Below are 25,208 nucleotides of genomic sequence, written 5' to 3'. Positions count from 1 at the left end.
TCTGATACAGAAGGTCCCACCATGAATCTAGGTTCAACGTGTGTCTGGCTGACCCCCAACACCCCTCGCACCAGCCGAGCGAGCCGTGCTGATGCTTGCCTGCTGCAGTCACGCTGCCCTTAGGAGCACAGGCACTGCCTGAGGCTGTGGGTTACCCTAAAGGACAGGGCATTGGCTGCCAGGGAGATGCACTCCAGCAGCAATTACCCACTGCGGTCCGTCCCAATGATGCTTGGGGCGTCCCTCCTCTCCCGCTCTCGGAGGCTGCCATCCTGGCAGGAGGCTGATGCCACAGGCCAGCACTCAAAGGGTTTTTAAGCATGGCTGGATTTATATGCAAGAAGGCTGCAGAGTGGCCTCGAGGTGGATGTGCCTGGGGACCTGCCAGGAGAGGCACTGCCTCTGTCCTGGGGACCGTTGCTCAGCACGTCTGTGCACAGACCGGCAGCCGAGAGCCAGGCAGACACAAGGCACAGATATTTGGTCTTTTACCCTTCACTACACATACCTTGCAGGAGACTCACCAAGACAAACATCCTTATCTGCTGGGCACAGACGACACACAGTCCTGCCTGGGCAAGGGAAAATGGGCAGCAGGCACCCTTCTGACAACAGGGATAGGCTTTCAGGGTCGTGGGGATCAAAGTCCCTGAAAATGGTACAGTTTAAAACTCCACTGCCCTCCACATCTCATACTGATGTTCAGAGCGGGCTCCACGAGTGCAGCAACAAGACATGCAGCGTCATGAGTGTTGAGTCCTCGCTGTGTTACCATGCTGCGGATAATGAACATTTTCTTTTCTTCCTGGCAGGAAGTCAGATGTTTCCTAATGGCTTTCCCGACCACAACACACAGGCAGCGTTGGCTACAGACCTCAATTTCTGACACATCAGCTGTAAAAGGCAATGGCCTTTTTAATAAGACAGCACTAAGGCTCTGGGCGCTCCTGCCAGAGCCAGTGCACAGACTGAGAACAATTAGTTTCTTCCAGCATGTGTATCACACGTAATAGAAAATATGAACTCATGTTACAAATATTTATAAAAAGTCAGACATAATTAAGCAATTTGCAATTGAAAATTAATAATCCAAAAATTCAGCCGTGTAGAGAGACAGTGTTAAATATAACTGCACTTATTGCAAGCTGATTTAAATAGATAATACAGCAGCAACAGGAAAAGGCAGTCAATCACGTTCCCTGTCATTAACATCCTTCTCCCCGTGGAATATTATTGTCGAGCTACTGTGCTGTCCTGGTGGGTGCCAGGGAACCATTTGCCTGCAGCCCTGCTCTGGCCAGACCAGAAAGCCAGTGTGTTTGTCCATCCACCACTGCTTGCCATGGGCTGGACACGCTGCCCTGCACCCCTTGGTCCCAGACAGCAACCACCACGGATGGCAAATGGAGACAGCCTGCTGCCACCCCCTCTGTCACCCCAACAGTGTGTGACACGGACCCAATGTTTTGTGTATGGGGGTACCAAGGCAGAAAAGAGTCCAAAGCTGTCCTGGGAGTCTTGCACTCTGTTCCTGAAAGCATGGCTAACTTCCCTTAGTCTTCCTCCAGGCTTTACCTGCTGCGTCTTAATTCTCTTTCCCTAGTGCTCAGCACGGATGGAGCCTCCAGGCAAATCCTTTCCATACCGGTATGGTGGGGACCTGTTTTTCATCACACTGTATTTCTAGGTCTTTGCATTGAAAGCCAAATAAAACACCAGTTGCCCAACATCTTCATCCCAACCTAGGGTGGACTGCTAGGATGCAACAGAGCTGGGGAAGAGGGAGAAGCACCCATCATCCATGAACCCTGGAGGGTAGCCCACCCCAGCAGGGCAGGTGAGGACACAGCTGAGATGCCAGGAGAGATGGCAGAGCCCTCCACAGCAGGGTTTCACAAAGAAAGATGATCGATTTCAGGTTGAGACACAGGCTGGGTGGCGGATCCTACCTCACTCCTAGCTGCATGGTAACCCTTCCAGACAGCTCCCTCTTCAAGAAGCACTCTCAGCTCCCGCTCTTGAGGAAATGCAGTTTATTTTGAACTACATTCAGCAAGGCATGACCTCTTTCCCTTCAAATTGTTACCAGGGCAGGAAGGCTTTTGCTTACAGAGTTAGGGAATATATATTGGACAACTCAGAGTAGGGCATTAGAGTCTCTGCTATTGTTGAGGTCTCTTGGTGCTTTCTGAATGGCAGTGCACTGCAAAAATAAGGTGATAACCCGCTCTCTGATCCCATTTCATCTGTATTCTACCCTCAGCCTTCCCTTTAAGCTTCTACCGAGGGCAACACATTTCACATACAGAAAGGACACACAAAAGTGCAGAATACACAGCTGAAATCCAACTGTGAGCCAGAGAGCAACCGTGACTGCAGGTCTGCAGCATCGGTACCTGCCCATCTCAGATGGCAGCTGGAGTTCTTTTTAGAAATCAAGAAAAAAAACACCACTGAAGAGATTAAAGAGAAAAGCAATACTTGAAGCATTCTCATGGGATCCAGCTGCTTTTGCATTCTGCTCTCTATCCAGGTCAAAGCTGTGCTGCTAGAGCCACCCTGTTACTGCAAATGAAGGCAGCATCAGACGCTGCTGGCTATAAAACCACGGGAACCTATGTGTATGGAACCTACAGCTGAAATTCTTTCCCCCTGTTTCTTATTATTAATCAAGTAGTTGTTAAAGCAGGTCTGTGTGGAAATCAAGGGAAGGAAACCAGTGCTCAGGGTACTGGAAAAAACGATGTGTCTGTGTGTGTGTGCGCAAGCACCTACGGGGTCAGATTGCTGCCCTGGTTGCAAATTCGTGCAGAAAAGCAGCTCCCTCTGTGTCCCTCTCTCCCTCCAGCTGGAGTTAAGGGCAAAAACAACAGGAAAGAACAGCTTCTGAAAGCACAGTGAGCTAAGGAAGGCAGAGGAGAGTGAAAGAGCTCTTGCTGGGAACTGACACAGCTGGGAAATGCTCTGATACCTGCCTATGCTGCCTTGCAGGTGCAAGGGAATCAACTGAGCATCACGCTGTGACCTTGCCTGAAAGCTGAGGGAATAACTGAATCATTTGACTTGCAAGCTGAGCAAAATCCACAGAACCTACCCTCTCAAAAAGCATTCATTGTCAGACAGTTTTCCTTACTACATTTTCTGCCATCTAAAAAAAACCTAAGCTGTTCTGTTTCTAAAATGCTTAGATCCATCTCAAATCCAGTCTCTCACTCTTTTGGAGGGTGGTGGTGTTAAGAGTAGAGAGTAAAATATTGCTGAAACAACTCAACCAGTTCCCTAAAAACCTGAAAAATGCTTCATTCATCCCAAATCTGCCCACGTTACAAACCACACACAGGCTTGCTCTGCGGGATGCTTCTGCATGCTCTGAGAGATGCAAGACTCCCTCTTCCATGTTCCACTTGGAGAAAGCCAGCAGACCTCTCCTGTCTTCTCCAGAGCCATTTTCACACCTGGCTGATCACCTCCAAGCTGTGCCAGATGTGTGCTTTCTGTCACAGGTAAAATGAATGGAGCAGGTGAGAACACAGCCATCTCTGCGAGACGGTGCCTGCGTGAGCAGGACACCAGTTGGAGAGAAGAAAAGAACTTAAGTGTGGGGAGGAGAAAATAGGGAAAGCAGAAAATTCTTCTCTTTAGATTTGTTTAGTTTTCCTCTCCAGTTAAGCCCATTCACCTGGCTGGCAAGGACAACTAACTGCCAGTGCCAAGGCAGGGGCAGCAGAGGTGTGCTCACTGCCAGGACAAACAGTAACCTGGCACCAACCTCCACTGCTCCTTATGAGCCAGGTGCCCTCCAAGATCAGCGCAGCGGACATCTCGTGCAATAGCTGGTTTGCAAGGCTGGGACTGAAGCGAAGGTAATCACCTCCCATGCCCACTCCGATCACCACACAGAGTCATTCAGGTTTATGCTGCTGGCAGCTTTCTTGACTGCAATGACACACACACAAAATATTTGCCATTTAGACTAGATTTCATGTTTTAAGATGTATAACAAATAACCACTTGCACAGCACAAACCTTATAGCTTCTGCTTCAGAGCAGATGGGAATTTGTAACAAGCTTCATCTGGCAAAGCAGTGTCCGCTCATCTGCCACCACCTCATCTGCAGCATGCTGTCACGCATTGCCAAGTGCTCCGTGCATCCCAGTCCTGCTACCTAACTGGATAGTTCCATACCAAAGGCTCTTCGCTGCAGATGACCAGGGCAGAGGTCCAATCTGACTGCCTGCAAGGTTTCTTTTCAGACCCCATCACAACTTTGCCATGGACTAAAATGAAATAACCATTCTAGATAAAGTTCAGTTAACTAACTGAACTATTTTAATTCTGTACTCAACAATAACAGTGATTCTTTGTGCGGGTGTCCAAAACCAGCCCAGCCATGAGAGGCTCACAGGCTCTGAGCCTCAGATGAACTAATGGCTCCTTCCCGCACAATCCTAGGAAATCTCAGCCTATGTTGCTATGTTAGGGCCATGCCCTCCATTCAAACTTGACCTTATCCAATAGAAAAATATATGATGTATTCTTCAGAGAAAGGCTGTCACTACCTTCGCTCGGTTCTTCCAGCTCTGACTATTGGAAGTGCAGCCGACAATGTCTGCTTTGATCCCAGGATTTTACTGCACTTGTCCATGCATGGTTAAAGATTTCTCCCATACATTTACAAACAGATAAAATTATTCCGATGGTTTCCCCAGTTAAGCCAACCTGTTAGTCCTCCCTTATTTCTCCACAAGTCCCAAGATTTTCCCAATAATTTTTTATAGTGCAGATCCCAGATCTGGATGTAGTGGAGGTTTTTCTTCTGCCCTATAGAAGGACAACAGCATCCCCCAATCTTTCCTGAGCTTCCTCTGCTTATCTTAAGCTAGTAGCACTCTAGCTGTATTATTTGCCCACGAGTCCAGACTCATTCATGCACAATAGTCCTCATAGTCTTTTCAGAAGCTGCTCTGAAAGTCAAATCCTCTTCAGTCTGCTGTTTCCCACAAGAGTGGTGGACCAGACAAAAAATCTTCTTCATCCCCATCACTTCTTCAGCACTCTTCCCTTTCGCTCTGTCTTTGGAGGTACAAGTTTTTCCACTGCATTGTTCAGTCCTTCGGTCTTCATTTCACCTTCTGCCCTGCCTTCCCCATGGCTCCACGTACACACCACTCAAGGCATGGCTCTGTTTTCTTGCAAGTGCCAAACCTTTACGTTTGCCAAAGGGTTGGGATCAAGGCTGGAGACTTCAGCATTCCCACTGAGGCTGTGCCTGTATCCTGTGCTCCTTGCTTGCACCAACACCTTGAGACCCCACAGCTGATGCCCACAAGGCATCAATCATACACAAGAACTTGGAAAACCCTTCACAACTCACTCACCATCTTCCCTGGCATCTTGTTACCTTACGGCAAGCCTGACTCTTGCTCTAACATTGCTTCTGACAGCTTGTACTTCCTCCTCGCTTGCTTTCTCTCTAAGTCCCCTCTGGAGTCTCCTTTGAAGCAGAAAAACAAAGGAAAAAAAAGAGGGGGAGGGAGAGGAGAGTAAAAAAGGGAGCTGATCTTCCTCTAAATTTTGCTATAAGTTATAAGCCTGCGTCCCAAGAAAAGGAGGGGTAGCAAAGTTGTTTCAGATACTGAAAAACAGATTAGGTAAACAGCTGTAGCGAAGCAGGACTGGTCCCATCTCCAGTTCAACTGCCCCCATGTGTCCTCCAAGATTTTTCACATCAGGGCACCTGAGGGCAGTCAGAAAAGCTCTCTGCACTACTGTCAGACCAGAAGAAAGGGTTTTGCTCCATCTTAAGACAAAAATCATTACAGTCTGAAGACAGCTTTACAGCAGACAGCTGAAGTCATACTTGAAAGGTGATGCTCCCGTTTGATGCTGAACTCTCTTCTGCTCAGCGCATTTTTCTGAGCCCAGCCCTGGCCGTTACCCTGTCAGCTGCAGTGCCAGCACTGCCCTTCCCTTCTGTGGGGATTGCGCTCGCATCCAACAGAGCTTGTCCCTGCTGATGCCCAGTTACATCTGATGTCATGCTATCAATAGGCATTTACTCCTTTCTCAGCAGGACTTTATTTGACCCAATTTTCCTTCCCTCTGCTGACTAGCACCCCTCGCTAGTAGTCTGATACACCTCTCCCTCAGCATCCTCTGTACAGAAGTTTTGTTATTGATGATTCTTATCACCTCTGTCTTTGAACAGAAATGATTCACTTTTGATCGATGTCTGGCATCCAGTAATTTCACACCACAGTGGAGAGAGATTCCCTTCTGCTCTGGTACGCTGGTATGGCACAAAGCCTCAGGGAGACAGACGTGCTCGCTCTCCTGCCCTTCCTTACATCACCTTGTGCATCTACCGCTGCCCTGGCTGCAGATGAGACAGAATCTGAGGCCCCCGAGCCACCAGCTGCCCCAGATACCAGGGTGAGTTACTGACTTGCAGTGGTTCATGCGGTGTTTCACCTGACAGACTACTAATCCCCAACACTCTGTAGCTTCACTCAACAATAACCACTGACCTGGCCTAAACAAAACATATTTTGTCACCACCCATAAAATCACCCTGAGTTTGAAGCAGAGCAGGTCTTCCCAAGATCACTAATGATGATGATCAGATTGGGACCATCATCTGATATTACAACACCAGTGCTTCTGCTGGTGTATATGGGATATACATAGATTTTTCTGCTGTTGTTCATTAATGCTGCTTATGTTTTTAGCCATACAATGGATGAAACTGCAACTGGCATTACAATAGGAAAGTTTAGTGGTCCAAATTATCTCCTTGAATGTGTCTTTGGCTATTTTCATCCACAGAAATAAAAGTTCTATCGGCTGCTGGACATCCACAACTGTTTTGCAATCACCATATAATAAAGGCAGAACAGATTGACCAAGCAGTGATTTTATGTTAAGTGGTAATAAAGAAGATCAGATGTTACACGGCTGGCAAGAGTGATGCGGGGGAAAGGAACAGAGTTACCTCCTGCCACCGGCCACGCGATGCTGGTGGGGCATCTGGGCTCCAGATGGTGCAAGCTGGGGAGAACTGCAGCACATCAGCTGGCCAAACTATTAGCAAAAACAGTGGCCAGGTCTCCTCTTGCTTTGTTGAAGACCAAGCTGCCAGCAGGGACTTCCCAGAGGAAGGCTGTTGTAGCAGCCTCGAAGGAACCACACGGACCTCATTACAAATACTGTTAATGCTTGTGGGAAACACAGTTTGAAGCAGATCCCTTCCCAAATGCTGCTGCTGCACACCCACAAGTGGTCACTGTAATTTTTCTTATGGATCTGTGATAGCACATAAACCAGTATTTAGAGTGCATTGCTCTTCTATTAGTCTAACCTGTATTATCCTCCCTAACTCCATTCTCCGAAGCAGATCCAAATCGTGCTGCTCTTGTCTGACCTGACAGCCACTCTCCTCTACAAAGTTACTTTGGAATCATTTTGACAGTGGTAGTCACAGCTTCTTCAGCTAATTCACCTGCAGCTGCTGCTTAACCATCCGAGTACAACTTCTCCCAGCCAAAAATCAACTGTTTGGGAGAAAAAGGCCAAGTGAAGAGAAAAATCTACAAGCAGAGGGTGAATGAAGAATTGAGTTAGAAGGTGACTGAAATTACCAGCTTGATAGTTTACATTTTTGAGAATTTGGATACACACAGGGAGGGAAGGTAACGAAAGACTCCAAGCCACAAGGAGACGGTGGGTATGGTGACAAGGAACTGTTGCTGACATTAGAATCACTAGGTTGGAAAGGACCCACTGGGTCATCGTGTCCAACCATTCCTAACAATCCCTAAACCATGCCCCTCAGCACCTCATTACACCCTGCATCAGAAATAAAGACCACTGGATTTTAATGTGATTTTAAAACAAAATAGTATGTATTTGGCAAATGATATTCTCATCAAACATAACATATAAATATTTATAAATAAAAAATAAAACTACTGTGATTTATTAAAACTGCTGTGTCAATAACTTCTCCATGAAACTGCCTCTCTGTTTTGCAGCTATTTGATCAGTCCTAGTCTCAGCTCCGCATGCAGGCACACAAGACTCCTGGTAATGGCAGTGGAACACATGCCCGCAGCTCATTTCACCAGTGTTGCACAATGTGAGCTCACCAGCAAACTGGCAGAAATATCAGCAGGATAAATGACTGCTGTCAAAAACAAATAAGAGACCATTTAATTACTCTGCTGTTAGAATTTAGTAATTTAAATCACCCAAGATTCTCCCTATCATCTCTGGCCTAGTTTGGTCACAAATGAAGCCAGTTATGCTCAGCAAACCCCTGCCCAATAGCCAACAGATCATGATCCTCAACCTGCAAAAAACGAACCTCTTCACTGATGCTCCTTCTGCTAAGGAACAGCCAAGGAGTAAAGCCTTTCACTTGATGCCTCCTGCCAGCATCCTACTGCAATCTGTGTTACCTGCCAAGATCTCCTAACTTTGTTGGTGATCTGGAATTTTGCTTTTACATTTTACCTTTTCACGTTGATAGTTGAAGAAAAATACCCTCAGTATAGATCTTGACGAATCTCCTTTCCATGCAGAAACAAGCCTGGGGCACACCCTGGCATCCACGAGAAAGAAAGTACCTTTAACAAACACTCGCCAGGGCGCTGGGCAAAGTCTGTGCGTACTTCTCTGTCACTGCGCTCGCTTCCTTCCCAGTGCCTTTTCACACTGCAAATCTCACTCCCCTGCCAGCACGCTCGGAAGAGGACAGCAAAATGATGCATCTGCACTTGGTTCTCCTTTGTTGTGGGAAACTCCTTTAATCTGAGCTGGCCTCTCCTCTGCATGCTCTAAGGAAGGCGTAAAGCTCAAGTATGAACACCCAAGGCAGCAGCTCCACTTCACCAGTTCCCAGGAGCTCAGTGGTGGTCCAGGAACCCGGTGGCACAGCAGCACCATGGGGTTCAGGCTCCAACAACCAACTTGCACTGTGCTCTCCTGGGCCACCAGCACTTAGGGCTCACATACAGCTGTGCTGGGAAACTCCACTCACTCCCCTGCCCTAGCAATCAATTTTTAACATCTACAGACTCCAAGTTTGCAGCATCTACAACAAAACACATGTCCCTGAAGTATGACTTCAAGCTGGCTGCTCAAGAGATTTATGCCTCTCTCCTTTAACTTATAATTCTTCCCATACTGCAGGAAGGACTTAGCTCAATATTGCCTTTAATCTCAAAATACTTTTTGGAAGGAATGGCTGTTACAGCACTATACTCTGTTGAATGAGGGGATGCATCACTTTCCCTCTTTTGTTGCAATGATGCTTCTACAAAGACTCCACATTGAGCAACAAAGAATATCATGCCATCACCTTCCCAACTTCTTACTGTCCTCTATTTCAGAGACAAAAGAGCTAGACCAAAGGCAACAGCACATGAAAAACACATGCACAGATCATTCCTGCTAGGAAGCATCCCTGCCACCTTGCTCATCCAGCAAAGTCTGTTTGATGGAGGCCAGCATGGTTTTTATATGACTTTAAGCTATTACAGCTGCCTTTTGTACACGAGAGGCTGTATTTGAAGCTCTCTTGTATCCAATTCCCTATTGAACTTGCACTCTAATTTCTCATAAAACATGAAGAATCAGATGTTCCAGAAAAAACATAGCATATTGAATATGAAAACCCAACAGTGAAATCGGGATAAGGAACAGCTTACGTAAGTTGCAACCCCTGTAGTTTGGGCTACTGAGACCAAGCCTTTGAAATGCATGAAATCTAGTTTGTTGATCATTTCCCAACCTGTAGTCAGCTCAGGGGGAACAAATATGTGCCTACTTTTATATCCTTTTGAAGAAAAGCCTTTCCACCTCATTTTTCGCAAGAAATACACCTGTTCTCTTTTTATTTCGATACTTTTTTCAAAGCAAACTACAAGATTAACCCATCTGTATTCTGTATTCATGCAGTACTTTCTATGGCCTGATCCATCTGACTCCTAAAGTTTCTTCTGAATTAAAATGACACCGTCTATCACATCCCAAGCTGTGGCATGAAGCGTTTGTCAAGTAAAATGGAAACACCGGTAGTCTGCAGAATTAAATTTAGGGAGTGGAGGAAAGGACTGACGAATAACATTTTCTTTTTAAATAGTTCTCTTTTCTGGAATACTGAACATAATATGGATTGCAAAGAGGTAGAAGCAGCCTTAGAAAAATCACATCTTTTAGAAATAAGATTAGAGAAAACTCAGTAAAATATTAATACAGAACCTTCAAAATATTCGCTTAGTGGATGACGTATGTCACAAGAATGATCTCGCTATTTAAGACGATAAAAAGAAAACCGAGGGAGCATTGTGTAACGTTAGGTTAGCACAGCTCACAGGCAGGCCAGGTTCTCCAACAAGACACTTGGGTTGAAATGACGACCCTGAATCCCCGGCACAAACCCCCAGCACAGCCATGGATAATCCCTGCTAAGTGCAACTATGAGGGTATCTTTCCATTCCTCTCATGTGATAGGTTGGAAGTTCCCCAGGAAAGCACTAGGATTTCAGTAATAAAATACATGAGTGAAGGTTAAAGTGCTGCAAATCACCAAGGTTTTCACGTGGAATTCAAATTACATTTAAAGAGCTATGCACAAAATTAAATTCTAGTGGCTGCATTGTATTTCCAGTTAAAAGGAAGAGAAAGGGAGGCATTAACGCAGTGCAAGGTCATGCACCAGTTATGTCTTATTAAGTATTCCAGCCTTCCTTAAGCTAAGCATCACATATGGGTTCTTTTGCAGTTAGCAGTTCCTTGCTTAAAGACAGAGCGGTCTGGATAACACCCCTTCTGTCTCCAGGGCCTCCTGGGCTGATTGACAGCAACGCGGACTGTAGGGAACAAATGCTGCTGAAAGGAAAAACAAGATTACTTTCTCTGAAGGGGGCCAGGAGGGTCATTTCTTTGTCACATCTTCTGCTCACCATTTCTGGTTAAAGGAGAGACAAAGAGGAGGAGTGACATTTTCCTTTCCTAATAAAACACAGGACATGCTGAGGAACTGGTTTTTACATATGGTGGCTTGCACTGAATTTGGGGAAGCGACAGAAACTGCTCAAAATAAACATGGCATTTTGAGAGCTGAATGCCACCTCTGGGAACCAGACCACATAGACGCCCAACTCAGAATCCACACCGTAACCCATCTCAGTTACATTTTAAGCTTTTTTTGGTGGGGGGAAGATCAGCAAAAACCCACCTGATTTTACGGATCATCTTTGGCTACCATGCCCCATGATGGCACGACAGACCACGTGGCGCTCGGCTTCTCCTTGGGCAGGCCCACCAGGTATTTTCAGGCTGCGCCTCCCTTTGCAGTGGCAACGCCCCCCATGAGATGGTTGGGGTTTTCAGTGCAAAGAGTTTTCCCTGAATTCAGCAACAACTTCTCCACTTGCTCTCCTGTTTCTATCAGTAGTCTCCTCTCTGCCATACAAAGGTAACACCTCTGGCATTTGTATCTTGTGCCATCCCAGATCTCCTCTCCACTGAAATGGTTTCAAGCTATATTTCCCAAATAGCGTCACATGTAATGATGGCTCAAGAACTTTTTCTGTTTCTACAGATCCTGCAAAATCTTCCACACTCCTTCAGCAACTCTCTCTGCACAGCTGTGCCCAGAACGGTCTGTCTTCCTGATCCCCTCACTCCCTGCTCTGATCCAAAGCTCAGAGGTGGGAGCAGCACTTGCAGAGACAGATGACACCAGAACAGCTCTCCCAGTTCAGAATCTCAGGGCCAAAGCGCTTCCCCTCCCAGAGACCTCTGCTACATTCCAAATGGCAGCATCCGCAGCTTAGCACATCATCAGCTACTTCAGTCCTTCATACCTTTCCCCAGTTGCTCCTGCCTAGAGCCAGGAATCCACCACTCCACTTACCCTTTCCAATACGCAAGGTAGTGGCAGGGAAATGGAATTGTATTAATAAACATCCATTTGAAATGAGGCTCCTGATCTGATGGAAAAAAAAAAATATCTGGCTAAACAGCATGAAAATCATGCCAACAATTAGATTTCCAGTGAAAGAGAAGAATTAGCAGTCCCTAAATAGAGGGGTTAAGGTAGATTGAAAGTGTCAAGTCATTGATATTTTATAAGGTAACCATGGTTATTTTTTATGCATTCCTTTGCAGCATAAATGCAGATGATGAAAAGTATTCATGGGCCAATTGAAACAAAAATAAAACTGAAGAGATATCTTGATGGTAATTTAAACCTTAAACGGTTGAAATCAATCAGTCCATACAGACAACAAAGAACATTCAGCTGATATTGCACCACAAAACCATCTCGCTAAACAGATGAATATAAACCATTTCACAAAGGATGAACATCTTGAAAATCCTCCTGACTTTAGCCCTAACGTACCTGCAGGGATCAATATTGCTGGAGCAGGACAGAACTGGACTGAGGAGTGAGTTTGCCCCTGTGGCCTCTGGATAAAGCACAACTGTTTCCAACTGCATTTGCGCAAGGAGTTGGAAATGCAGAGGACGTGGGTCCCAGTGCGCAGCAGCCCCTTGGTGCTGCCCCGCAAGGAGGGCACTAATGGTCAGGATGCCTTAGGCTTCTCCACCGCTGCTTCTCGAGACGTTCTTGCATGCTTTTCTCTTAGACTAACAAGCTCTCTTGGTTGCACTTTCTTCATTGAAAGTGGTGTCACCCCTCACAGCAAGGGCAGCGGAGCGGCACAGCAGATGGGAGGAGGGGAGGAAGAAAATGGCAAGGGTGTCCAGTTGTGACAAATAACAACTGAGTGCTCTATTAAGCAAACTATACCAGGGCTTTGCCTCAGGAGTCCCTGTGGACTTTGGCAGCAAATAATTAATTAAATCCATCCCCAGAGCACTCATGGAGGGGCTCCCAGCAGATAAAATGTTTTGCGTGGCAGCAGAGAGCAGAAATGCGAGGCTGCACCTCCTCTCCAGAACCTGTCTGTATGCTGAAAACCACTTTCTGTCCCTTAAATAATACAACACAACAAGCCGCTGCTTGTTTTGGTGGAACAAGTGACATTTTGCTAGGCTGTGGAGAGTTATCCGCAACCCTAAACCTGGAGGAAGGCTAGCAGGAGGTAGCGTGGGAAGAATTCAGTGCAGAAGACTTCTTCAGTCCGATAAATGTCTCTGGTTAGTGTTAGAATGAACCAACTGACTTTTCCATCGCAAGTCTTCCCCATTGTTGCATGGCATAATAATTTCCCTGCTAAACATCTGCTCTTTGGATGCATACTCCAGCCTGGTTTCTGTAAAGGGACTGTCAAACTAGAAGATGTCCATGATAGGGCCAGAACTCAAAGTACCTAGTGCACGAAAACATACATCCCCAACTGGCAGCTAACAGGGTTAAAACACCCTCTGATTAAATGAAAGCATCTTTAATTAGTTTAATTGACCATGCCTCAGCCAAGACCATCTGCTCAGCAGCATTTGCCTGCTCTTTGCAGGAGCGATTGATCAGCCATAGCTAGAGAATACAGCATTAGGCTACATCAGATTTATTTTGTTTAATAGAAGAGCTAATTTGCTTTAAATTTAATTACAGGGGCCAAGATTGCTTTCTAAGTCCATAACAGCCCAGAACATAAGCTGATCCTACAGCCAATGGACACACATGTAGGTCCATATGTATCTGTGCAAGTCAGACACTGCGCCAGCAGCTCAGGAACGGGTCCCACCCTGGCAGAGAGCGATCGCTGTGTTTTCCTCCCCAAAAGGCAGCAGCACTGCAGCGCTCTGCCAGGGCTGCCCTGCACCCCTCCAACCAGCTGAGCGCTTCCCCGCAGCTCTCCCTTGGATGCTGGAGCAGACAGATGTCTCATCTCAACCACCTCTCCTGCTTTTAGTTACGAGGACACTAAATGATGTATGGTGGGGCCACCACAGGGGACCGTTCTGTCTCCTGGGTGACCTCTGCCAGAACCTCTCCCAGACAGGGTGGCTGGCTCTTGAGCTGGACATTACATTCATCCCACCCCTCTCAGCATTTCCTCCCTCCCACATCAACGTAATTCTTTGAAATATCGCACCCTGAGCTGATTAAGAAGGGCAACTTCCCCTCCCCCCGAAGGACTGTGTGTATCTACACTGTGTTATTATCAAGGTGAAAATTTCATTCGCTTCCCAGTTCTTTATCTGCTTTCAGTTTCCTGTCGGGCGCTAAACCACTGCTGTCTTTAGGAGATGCCGGAGCCCCGACAGGCACGTTGTGGCTGCCACGGGCTGCTACCGGACTAATGACAACCCTGCAAAAGGCTCCAGGCTGCCATGTCCGTTTCCATGGAAATAAATACCAAATTACTGAAAACAGAATACCATGCTTTCTGGATTTTGAGGCTTTTGATCATCTCAAAACTACCTTGCCCTGTTTTTATTGGTGGTGGCTTTGTTTTAAGGCAGGGGGGATAATACTCAATGTGAAAATAAGCAGAGCGACCAAAAGGTGTTTTGAAGGAGTGAAAGAGGAAGGGAAAAACCCAAAGGGTCTGGCTGAGGTCCTGGGCATGTGCAAGGGGCACAGTAGTGCTGGCCAAAGCTGCTGGTCACCTGCAGCATTCAGGTGGCCAACCTGGAGGAGAGGAGCCTGCGGTGGCCTGCTGGCCAGCATGGTCCTTGCCTGAAGCCAGGCAGCAGCCCCAGCTCGGCGCCACTGCCCCAGGACAGTCTGTCTGCTGGAGCTCTGGGACTGAAGCAAACCTCCTGCCCTTTCCGAGAGTTCATTATAGGCAGCCGTTGTGCTTAAAAGCGCAGAACTGCAGATGGCCATTTCACAGGCGCTGAGCTTCAAGGTGAAGCTAGAATAAAAAGGAATTGCTTTGTGTTCTTCAAAAATGATAAACTGGGAGCAGAAGGGAGTCATCTGATGCTAAACCCCTTAATCTATGAGCTGAAGGGACACAGAGGTGTGCACAGACAGGGAATTCCATGCTGTGAGCAATGACTCTGGGCAAAACTCTCACTGCAAGGCACGGCTGGGAATTCTTCATCACAACAAACTAAATGAAGTACTTGGTTCGGGGAGGATACACACAAACCAAACATTTATTCTAAGGTCACCTTAACTTTCATCTCACTGTCTGAGTGGTTACAGAGTGTCATGGGAGTTTCTGTCCTCACTTGTTTCTCTGCCCTAAACTGGCTGCACCTTCCAAGTATCAATGCACCACAGCAAGCCAAGAGCAAAGCCTGGGAAAACCACCTCAGCTGCAGAGATGAGAGAGGGGAAGAAGGCAAGACAGCACCTCAGCAAATCACCTCTAATACTGACTTGAGCTAAAATCAAACATTTGATTCAGGACAGAGATTCTAAATATCTTTCCTGCTAACACTTCTGAAACCAATTTTTCTGGCAGGGGAACTTTCTGCTTTGTGAGAAATGTCAGCCTTTGAACACAGTGTCCTAATTCAGCTGCAAAAATAAATGTCAAAACAGTGAATTCAAGTTTTAAGCCAGTTCTGGTTGGCAAAATTTGGGTTGAAATGTTTCCTAGCTAAAATCACAGCCCTGCAGAACTTATGAAACAATTCCAGTTACACCGGTTAGAGGCTTTCATCCCTTTATCTGAATCAGCCACTACACAGCGATGGGATGTGATCTGTGTTATAGTCCACCCACACATACATGCTTCTCTGATGTTTTACCTTCTACCTGGGTGGGCAGGAATAGATGCTGAAAACCCATGATCATGTATTACTATGTATTACTTAGGGGGTTTGACGTGCATATATTTAGCTATTTGTTTTCAAATCTAATATCTAAGGGAATTAGATGAAATTGGAAGCCTATCACAGGTATTTTGCAAATTTAACAGGAATGTCACAGTATGTGGGACGCTCCAGGCCCAAGAAAGAAGAGAAAAGTTGATGGTGAAGCCTGTGAATTCGGACACTCCTGCAGGGACAGCCCAAGAGCCTTGTGCTTCCTCCAAAGAAGGAGGGTAGAAGTGTGCTGCTCATCATAGATTTGGTCTGGGCAGCAGCTACTGCTGCTGGATTAACTGAACAGCACTGTACCAGCTTTTTCTTTTCTCACTGTAGCTAAAAATGACTTTCAAACACAGCTTGAGACAGAAAAGTAAATCACTGCCTGCCGCTGGGGAAGAACAAGATGGGGAGGACACCACAGCCTGATTTTCAGAGATGATGCTGCAATTCAGCTGTCATGAAGGTCAGTGGGAAACACAGGGCTCATGCCCAGGGAAACGTCAACTGCAGCAAAGACCCAGGTTTGGAACACTCATAGGAAAATAGGTCCTGTATGACTATCCTACAGTTGCGGGTTAAATACAAAGCAGCAATGCTAAATCCAAGCCTTGTCAATGGCTTCTGGGCCAGAACCCCCAGATTCAAACCCCCTTCTCCCTCCACGAGGCCTCTCGCATAGTGGAGGAGGTCACTGCTTCAGCCTGAGATACTCAGCTCCCACATTGGCTCTGCCAGAGCAGAAACACCATGCCACGTAGCATGCGCTATGCAAAAAAATTAAGCCTCTGTGTGTTATTTGAAATGTTCTAGTCAGAGGTTGTGCTTAACAACACCATTATCTCCACAACCATTCTGCTACAACATCACTTCCCATCTTTGTTTCCTAAAAGCCTTTCCAGTTGCATCAACCCCTTCTGCTATCTCAGATTCAGATATATCACCACTGTGACATTAATAATACACTTCTCATACCACCTGGGGATATTGTATTAAAAAAATAAGTCCCTTTAGAAATCATCCTCCTCCTGCACAAACAAAATACTATTTCAGAAGTGAATGAAAACGCAGTCCCGGTGACACAGACACTGTGCAGTTACTGAGTATGATGTAACAGGAAGCCACAGAGATTCATAGAATCATAAGGTTGGAAAAGACCTTAGAGACCTTCAGACTAGACCACAGGAGATGTTCAAGCAAGTATTCACAGCTCTCAGTACCATTCCTGCTTATGCTTTAGGACAATATCTAGGCTTACTCTTCCTACCCCTTGCCTCCTTGCACAGCATCCGGGGCAGTTTCACCCTGCACACCAAAGCAAAGGAGAGCACATCAGACCAGCCAGCGCCCCCAGTTCCTCCCAGCCAGTGGGAGCAATGGGAACAGCCTATCAGCTTTGCTTTTCCAAGCACAGATGACTGACTGATAAACTACATCAACAGCACCACACTGCTGCTCTAGAAACAGTGATGGCATCCAGACAGCCTGCCAGGGGAAATGCATCGTTTCCCAAATCCTTCCATGCACAGCAGACGAACGTAGGTCCAAAAATAAGTGTAGCTTATGTTGTGCCAAACTAACCCTGGGAAGCTTGTGAATGCCCCCAGATTTGTTTGGGAGCCCTCCTCGGTCTCAGCACACAGCCTGGGGTTGGCACCACTTTGGGCTGCTGAGCCAGGGCCCGTGGTGGGCTCCGGCAGGAGCTGCCTGTATGCTGCCCCAGGGAGGAAAGCAAACGTATTAATCACCCACATGCGCACAAGTTGAGCCCACACAGTGTTTCTGGGACTATTATAATTTCAGCACATCCAGGAAAATGCCAGACAGTGTTTTCCTTTTACTTAAAGCTTATTCACAAACAGAATATATAAAATATTTTGTTCTTATGAAACAGGCGACAGAAGCTTTAATTAAATGATTATGAAAAAGATTTAAATTGTACTTCCAATTAACTCTGATGAGACAAAAGTCAGACCAACAGAGTCAGTGCATCTTCGCAGGGTGGCAAATGAGCGCTGTTTTGGCTGACTCTGACTGAAATGCCATCCAGATCGAAACAGTACAGAACGATGGAAACAAACAACCATTTTTAGAGGTTGTGGGGCCATTGCCACAAAGCTCCATGGGTGTGCGCTGCACGGCAACTACCACCGCAGGCACAGGCTGAGAGGTGTTTGCAACCTCCCCCCGAAGGGAGCTCACTGCTGGTTTCAAGACAGGCTGACAGAGCAGAGGTGTTTACAGAAGACAGCTTGTCAGAGAGAGACAGATGTAGCAAATGAAAATTTAGGAAAATGCAAAGTGATGAGGAGACCACGAGCGGCTGGAAGGAAACTCTGCAGAAGAAGGTCCCAGTCCTGCGCACGCAGACATGCAAAGCCTCAGGCTGCCCCCATGCTCTCCTATCCAGTGCCCATCTGGAATGCTGCAACGCTGAACACACCATTCTTCTCTCTCCAGATGCCTCCGGTTTTAGAGCTGTAATGTTGACAGGTGCCTCTGGCTCTCTAATTGGTGTCAGAAGTCACACATTAGAGATGCCACTGGTGCAGAGTGGCTCAGCACAGTCCAAGGGGTTACAGCATGTAAGCGTCCCAGCCATGAAGGGCAACCCCCAGGGCTTGACTTGCACCTCCAGCCTGGAGCAACCAGGCACCCAGCTGCTGTTGTGGCTTTGAAATCTGCCTCGTGTGAACTCCAAGAGCTTTTGGAGTTGCAGGAGAATATAATTTGCTACTAAAGTTTAGGAGGGAAAATATCCTGTTTCAGGGCTGATGCCAACGCTTCACCATGAGAGATGAGGAGGAAGCTTCAGGCAGGGCAAGGTTACTGAATCGCTGCTCATTGTGTACAATCTTCTACTCTCCCTTGCAGCTCTGCTGCAGAAAACACGGTAGCCCCGTGGTGTGCACCTTCAACTTGTGCTGGGAACTCTTCATATGAGCTATGTGAACAAAAACATTTTTGGTTGACAGGTTTTACTGATACCCTACAACAGACTGGCTGCAAGCAGTGGCTGGGACCCTGCGGGAAGGAGTAGCTGTCAGCAATAATTTTCATGCTTCACAGCAAGACTGAAGTGCAGAGCAGCTGCTGGTGTCCAGAGAACTCGAGATCCCTCTGGTATAGCCTAAATGACACAACTACAGGCAGCACTGAAATAAGGGTCCCCACAGCAAAGCCTGCAGCTCTGCTGGGTGCTTACCACTGCCTTCTCCGCAGCTCCTAAAGAGAGAAGGAGCAGCAGTGACCTGCTCGTACCTCCACTCCCTGCCAAGCAGGCTCCCACCCTGCTGTAACCACTTGCACCGTACACCAGGAAAACACAGAATGGCCGAACGACTGCTGGCCTTGCAGCTTTCTGAGCTGTATTTTGTTCAAAGGGCTTTCCCTTCGGCAGAGCTAATTTTCACAATCCACGTATTAAATAAAAACAGAGTAACTCCAGTACCCATGTTCACTTTCAACAGAAATTATGTCTTTCTTTAAAAGCTTAAATTACAGGTTTGCTGCTTCTGAGTATTAGAAAAGATCTAGAATTAAATCCTTCCCTCTCAAAGTAAAACTAGGACCTGCTGCAGGAAAAACATTGCTCGATGCAATGGGGCAATTTGCAGGGAGCAGCCACTGGGTTCCCAGTGTCAGCCAGAAAGATCTCTCATAAGTAGAGATCATCCACAAAGCAGCACAGACATGATTAAATACTGTTTTCTGCATCACTAGGAACCACAAAGCAAGAGGGGAGGATTGAACGCACACTCACACAAAACCACTCTGGTTCCTTTGCTGAGCACAGGTCACGGGAATATGAAAGACACAGGGCTTGAGTGGGTTTAAGTTAAAATCACAACTGTGGAACTGACTCAGCTCTCAACACATCACCGAAAATACTATGGTTTTGATTTCGAAGAAGTTCTCCAACAGAGGATGGAAGCACAAAATCTATTTTGTAAACAATTTCTTTTTGCCATGAAGACGCCTCACTCGGGAACATTTATTATCTTCTGCCCACCCTGCCATAAAGGTCTGAGATGAAGAACAACAAGTACAAGATAATTAAGCTCTTTACAGGAGAAGAAACAGCTCAAACAATTTTCTGTGTCCTGAAAAGAACTGGAAACGTCTAGACAGAAGAGAGAAATGGTCTCAAATATATTAATTTCAATAAAAATTTGAACCCCCAGATTACAGGGGAGAGGCTGAGGTCTGCTCCTCCTTCAAAAACTTTCCACAGCATTACCTTCCCTTTCTTGTGACTCTGAAATCCTCTATCCCACTGGCGATATTTATACCTGAGAGCAGCGGACTGTAATCTGGGTCTCACTGTAAACCAAAACTCCCTTGCCTGGCGGAAATTCTCTCAAAACCAGTCTTGTCAGACCCAAAGCCTCCAGTGCATAAAAGCATTATTTCCCATTGGCAAGCCCTTCCCCAAGAAACTGCCTTCCATTCTCATCCAGGGAGAAAGGCCTTACCTGACACGCGTTGTACAGAAGCTGATGCTCAAATTTCTTGATCCCCAAAATGTTCTGGAACATCTCGTAGAGCTGCTCCTTGCTGAGGATAAGCTCCGAGGCAGCGCTCGCCGTCATCCTGGCCTGCTGCTTGCGGGGATCCTCTTCCCCACGGTAAATAGCATCAAACTTTGCCATCCAAGAGCTCAGGACCGTCTCCTTGCTAAGGCCATCAATTTCTGGCAGGCTGCGCACTCTCTTCTCAATGTGCTTCTTGAAGACCTCCCGCGAGTCATTGGCTGAGCACCCTCCGCTCTGCACCATCCTAGCAACACGGTCGCTTTTCAAGAATACCTGCGAAAAAAGGATGACTTCAAATGGTGTCAATTAAAAAAAAACCCAATCCCTTAAGTAGCACAAAACTTGTTTTCACTGCTGGGAAACTTGTTAACCGGCTGCCAGTACTCTTTCCAGCTCGTGACTCAGCAACCACATGTTGCCAGATGGACAGAGGCTTCAGCTGTACTTTGGGAAGCATAATGAAATCAGGTGAAGCTTCTGCTTTGCATCTGCTAAAATGGAACATTTTGAAGCAATTAGGACTTCATGCGATGTTGTGGTTGCACCTCACCAGATACATAAGGGCCCTTTGGGAAAGCAAGATTACATTTTGCTCTACCAAATGTTTTAATAAGGCAGTTATTACACACCTACGTTCACCTAGGCAAATTCTGCCCTGCTAGAGGGAGCCCAGTCATCCTACTCAAGCGAGCAGCACTGCATTGCATTTATCCTGGTGGCCAGGCTCCAGGGAAACCTCTGACCAGCGCAAGGACCAGGCATACATCAAGCTACTACACCAAGAAGATCTTTGCAAACTGCTCTGCTCTCACAGGATGACAGGAATGGCATTTTTTAAAACGAATTTAATGTTATCTTCAGTTAAATCAGAGAATCATTAAGGTTAGAAAAGACATCTAAGATCATTAAGTCCAACTGTCAGCCCAACACCACTGTGCCCACTAAACACGTCCCAAACCGCCACATCTATATGTTTTTTGAACACCTCCAGGGATGGTGACCCCACTTCCCTGGGCAGCCTGTGCCAATGCTTGACCAAAATGACATGTGTCTCCACTTCCCCCATACCTTGGGGGAGCCAGCACTGGAAGAGTACAGTTAAAATGCCTCAGGAAAGGACAAGAACGAATGGCCTCATCTTTGTGAACTGATGGGTGAACACCAAGGCAACTCAGACCACTCAGAGGCAAACAGCCAGGGGCACTGCCACAGGTGGATGAGGCCAAACCCCTTCCTGTTCCAGTTCTGCTGAAGTAGCACAGGGTGGCTCAGTGCGGCTTGAGGCTGCCGGTGAAGGCTCTGCAGAGAGAGCAGCCTGCAAGGTGCGGGACAAGAACAGTGGGAAGGAGGAAGAAGGTGTTCTGTGAAGATGCTCTTTGCACCACAAGAGCAGTGGAAGGGTCAAAATGTAACAGACCTCTGCAGACCAGGAGATGCCATAGGAGCAACGCAGAGCTGAAGGATGAGAGCGGAACAGGAGGATATTGTGTTGGTTTTCCTCTCCACACCCTGAGCACAGGAGAGCAAATGATGCCCAGCAGGAACTGCTGTTTTATTAATGATGCTGAGAACTGATCAATGCAGCAGGCTGGGAAGAATCTGTGCCAGTAGAGGGGTGTATCTGTCAGCTCTTCATAATTAAAGAGCTCGAGGATGACCTAAGGACATGGTAAATGTTTTTTTTATACCAGTCAGCAACATGGCACTCCACATTTCCAAATGCTTGATGGTACAGGCATCTGTCGGCAGATGTAGTGGGCTTTGCTACAGGACCAGGCCAAAAATGCTGCTGAGGAATTGCTGGGCTCTTTCCTTCCAACATTCCTGTCTTGGGGAGCATTCCTCTACAGAGGAGACAACCAGAGTGCCACCAGCAGCCTCTTCAGTCCACTCAAATGACACCAGCACACGCTTAGTTTCCTTGCAGAGTTTAAATATGAGTGATGACACACGGAGTGTGCACAGGTGTTTTTAAGCAATAGATTAACAGGTGAGAGCTATCAAAACCCAAGCTCCTGATGCAGCTGAGGGCTTCCTCAGCATGCTGACTGCTGGAAAGGCTGGAAGGTCACAGTGAATGGTCCTGCAGTGACACCCACAGCTCCCATGTTTGTTCCAGGTGCCTTTGGCCAGAGTCTGAGACAGCATCAGTGACTGCCCATACCTGCCAGTGCCAGCAGCTGCTGACATCCGTGGTCCTCACCCCTGCTGGAGGGGTGACAGCACTTGTCTCCTCCTCAGCCGCAATTTATCCTCCCTGGGTGCGGAACAGCAGAGGAAAGGAGAGCTGAGGCTGGCACAGAGGCAACGGGCACAGGGGAGGGCCAGTCAGACACAAAGCAGCAGAAAAATCTCGTGAAATAGAAAGATTAGAAAAAAAAAGATAAAAGAAGCATTTTGTCCTGCAGAGCGAGCTGCTTTCTTTAGAAAATACTAGGCGAATCACCCAGCTGTAAGACTGCCTAGTTGAACTGCCAGGAGTCAAGAACCGCTGGAGCAAAATGCTAGCGTGGGTGCAGACACTGGTGCCTGCAGAAGGGAACTGGCGTCCATGAGCCGGGTCAGGCATCTCGTGCACATCCGGAGATAAGCCCCCCCACTTCATGGCCCTGGCTCTAACTCACCACAGCAGGGTGGAAATGAGTCTAAGGAAGCTCTTCCACAATACTCACTGAAGGGACGGCTGCAGAAGGTGCTGGTTGGTAGATGAAGCTTTACTGGTTAGAAGTAAAAGGACATGGAAAAAAGCTCTCCCGGAGCATCTGTTGGAATGTGCTGGGCCTGTCTTGCACAGATGGGTCTGCAGCATTCCTGCAGGCACAGTGGTGCTTTGCAGACCAGTGGCTGAGCCTGCTCAGATCACTCAATCTTCTAATTTCACAGCAGCCTGTCAACTAGTCTAAGATCGGCAATCGCACACCTACCCCCTGACCACAGACTTAAGAGTGGAATGTGGTCACCCAAACACATTCAGGTCAAGATCAAACGCATCCCTGACCTATCACGCCACCTTTACTTCTTTCTTTCTCCAACAAAAAAAATGATTCCCCAAATAATATATGAAGAGAACAGATCCTGTTCTGCACTTAGTAAGTGAATCCCGCAGAAACACCACCATGCCCTGCACAGAGATGCCAGATTCAGCCGAGGAAAAAAAACAAATGTTAAGCATTTTCCAAGTCATGACACAGCTCAATACGTCAGATCCTAAACACCAATAGCTAGATAATGTCCATCCAAGGGACAGGTGATTGCACTAAACTCTGAGATTTGCAGGAGCCGAGATCAGCAGGTTCTGCTGTGAATGCGCCGTTGCTCGACCAAGGGTGAGCACCCCTCTGCAGAGAGGAAAGGAAGGAGCACGGCATGCAGTTCAGGCACTGAGAGGGAGCAGACGCTAGTTGCTGCGTGGCTTTGCCTGGTGCCGCTGCAGATGGTGCCAAGGAAGACACACAACCATGCTACAGTTTGCCCAGGGAAATTGTGGATGCCCCCACCCTGGAAGCATTCAAGGCCAGGCTGGATGGAGCCTTGAGCAGCCTGGTCTAGTGGGAGGTGTCCCTGCCCATGGCGGGGGGTGGTTGGAACTGGATGATCTTTAAGGTCCCTCCAACCCAAACCACTCTGATTCTATGATTCTACAGCTGCACTGAAGCTGGAAGCACACGGCTGTAAACTAAAGGAGACCAACAGTTAAAGAGAAGAAAAAGAAAGTTGCACTCAAGGACACAGAGTAATGCATTATGCTTTTTGTGGCCTTCTTTAAATAGGACAGAGCAGGCTGAGGGTCTAGTTGAACTGAAGACATTGGTTGCAGATATCCAGTAGTGATAAACTGCTCTTTGTACCTTTGATTACTTGAGATAATTATAAAGCATGGGCCTTTTGGAGCTGGTCAGGACGTGCTTTCTGCCAGATCCCACCATTGAAACAGGGATATATTTTGCCTGGTTTTAAGTAGTTTCCTTTTCCTGCCCAATGGCCTTATCTAAACAGATCACACTGCTCTTACATCCTAAAATGCAGTTCACGCCATCCTGAAAACCTTCTCTGAGAGCATCTGTTCGGTGAAGCCATGATAAACTGAAGATCCCTTGGCAATTTCTTTCCTGATAAGAGATGTAAATTACTCTCAGCTTCCTGTACAGAGAACGATGGAGCAGTAACTACTAGGCTGGTTTAATAGAGTTAATACAGAGATAATTTGTGCTTTCCTTACACAGAAGCAGCTGCTGCCATTTTTTATAGAGTTAAAATTCTCCTCAGTTTTAGTATCTGATTTTGGTCCCCTCTTAGATTGCACTTCCAGAGAAATATTTTATGTAGGCAATTCAAAATCTTCACCTTTTATGACAGAATAGCTCTAGGGAGAAAGAGAAATGGTTTGCAGAAAGGCTAGCAAAAAAATAAGCGACACTCCTCATACAAATCACAAGCACTGATTTCCTTCATAAAAAGAAGATCTTTCCATCTGACAAAAGGCAGAAAGGCAGCATTAAGGGCTGCATACAAAGAGGTGCAATAAGACAGAAACGCGTAATTATTCTTTTGCACAATTACGAATGATGCTTCACATTCTTTGGTACCATTTAATTTTGTACATCCTCCTTCCTCCTCCATTGCTTTACAGCTCTTGTCATAAGAGCAAAGACTCCTGCTGAAAATCCCCAAGACCATTAGACACAACGTAAAAGCTTCAGCAAGAACTGAATGTGCTGCCCAGTTTTCTCTTGGTGTTTTTCACAGGGAGCATGTGACATTTATTTTATATCATGCCTTCTTCTTTCAGAATACGCTGTTTAAAAGTATCAGGAATGTATTTTTCAGGTTAAAGTAACGATGATCTTCCCCCTAACCAAGCTCTACAATATAGCATGTATTGAGGTTCCCACAGTTGCATGTTCAAACCCCAAGCCTCACAAAGCTTGTGA

The 25,208-nt window shown here is 46.7% G+C and overlaps 1 protein-coding gene across 21 annotated transcripts in view; it reads right to left on the bottom strand.

Moving 5' to 3' along the window:
* Positions 1-25,208, bottom strand: part of CADPS (calcium dependent secretion activator) — a 220,750-nt gene that overhangs the window by 151,891 nt on the left and 43,651 nt on the right. For all 21 annotated transcript variants that reach the window (XM_054076643.1, XM_054076638.1, XM_054076644.1 and 18 more), the window contains exon 3: positions 20,218-20,550. In XM_054076643.1, coding sequence (XP_053932618.1) covers positions 20,218-20,550 — 333 coding nt within the window. The remainder of the gene's footprint in view (positions 1-20,217; positions 20,551-25,208) is intronic.

The sequence above is a fragment of the Cuculus canorus genome, chromosome 11 (assembly GCF_017976375.1).
Source record: "Cuculus canorus isolate bCucCan1 chromosome 11, bCucCan1.pri, whole genome shotgun sequence".
In the NCBI taxonomy this organism is placed as follows: Eukaryota; Metazoa; Chordata; class Aves; order Cuculiformes; family Cuculidae; genus Cuculus; species Cuculus canorus.
This window is presented reverse-complemented; position numbering and strand designations above follow the sequence as displayed.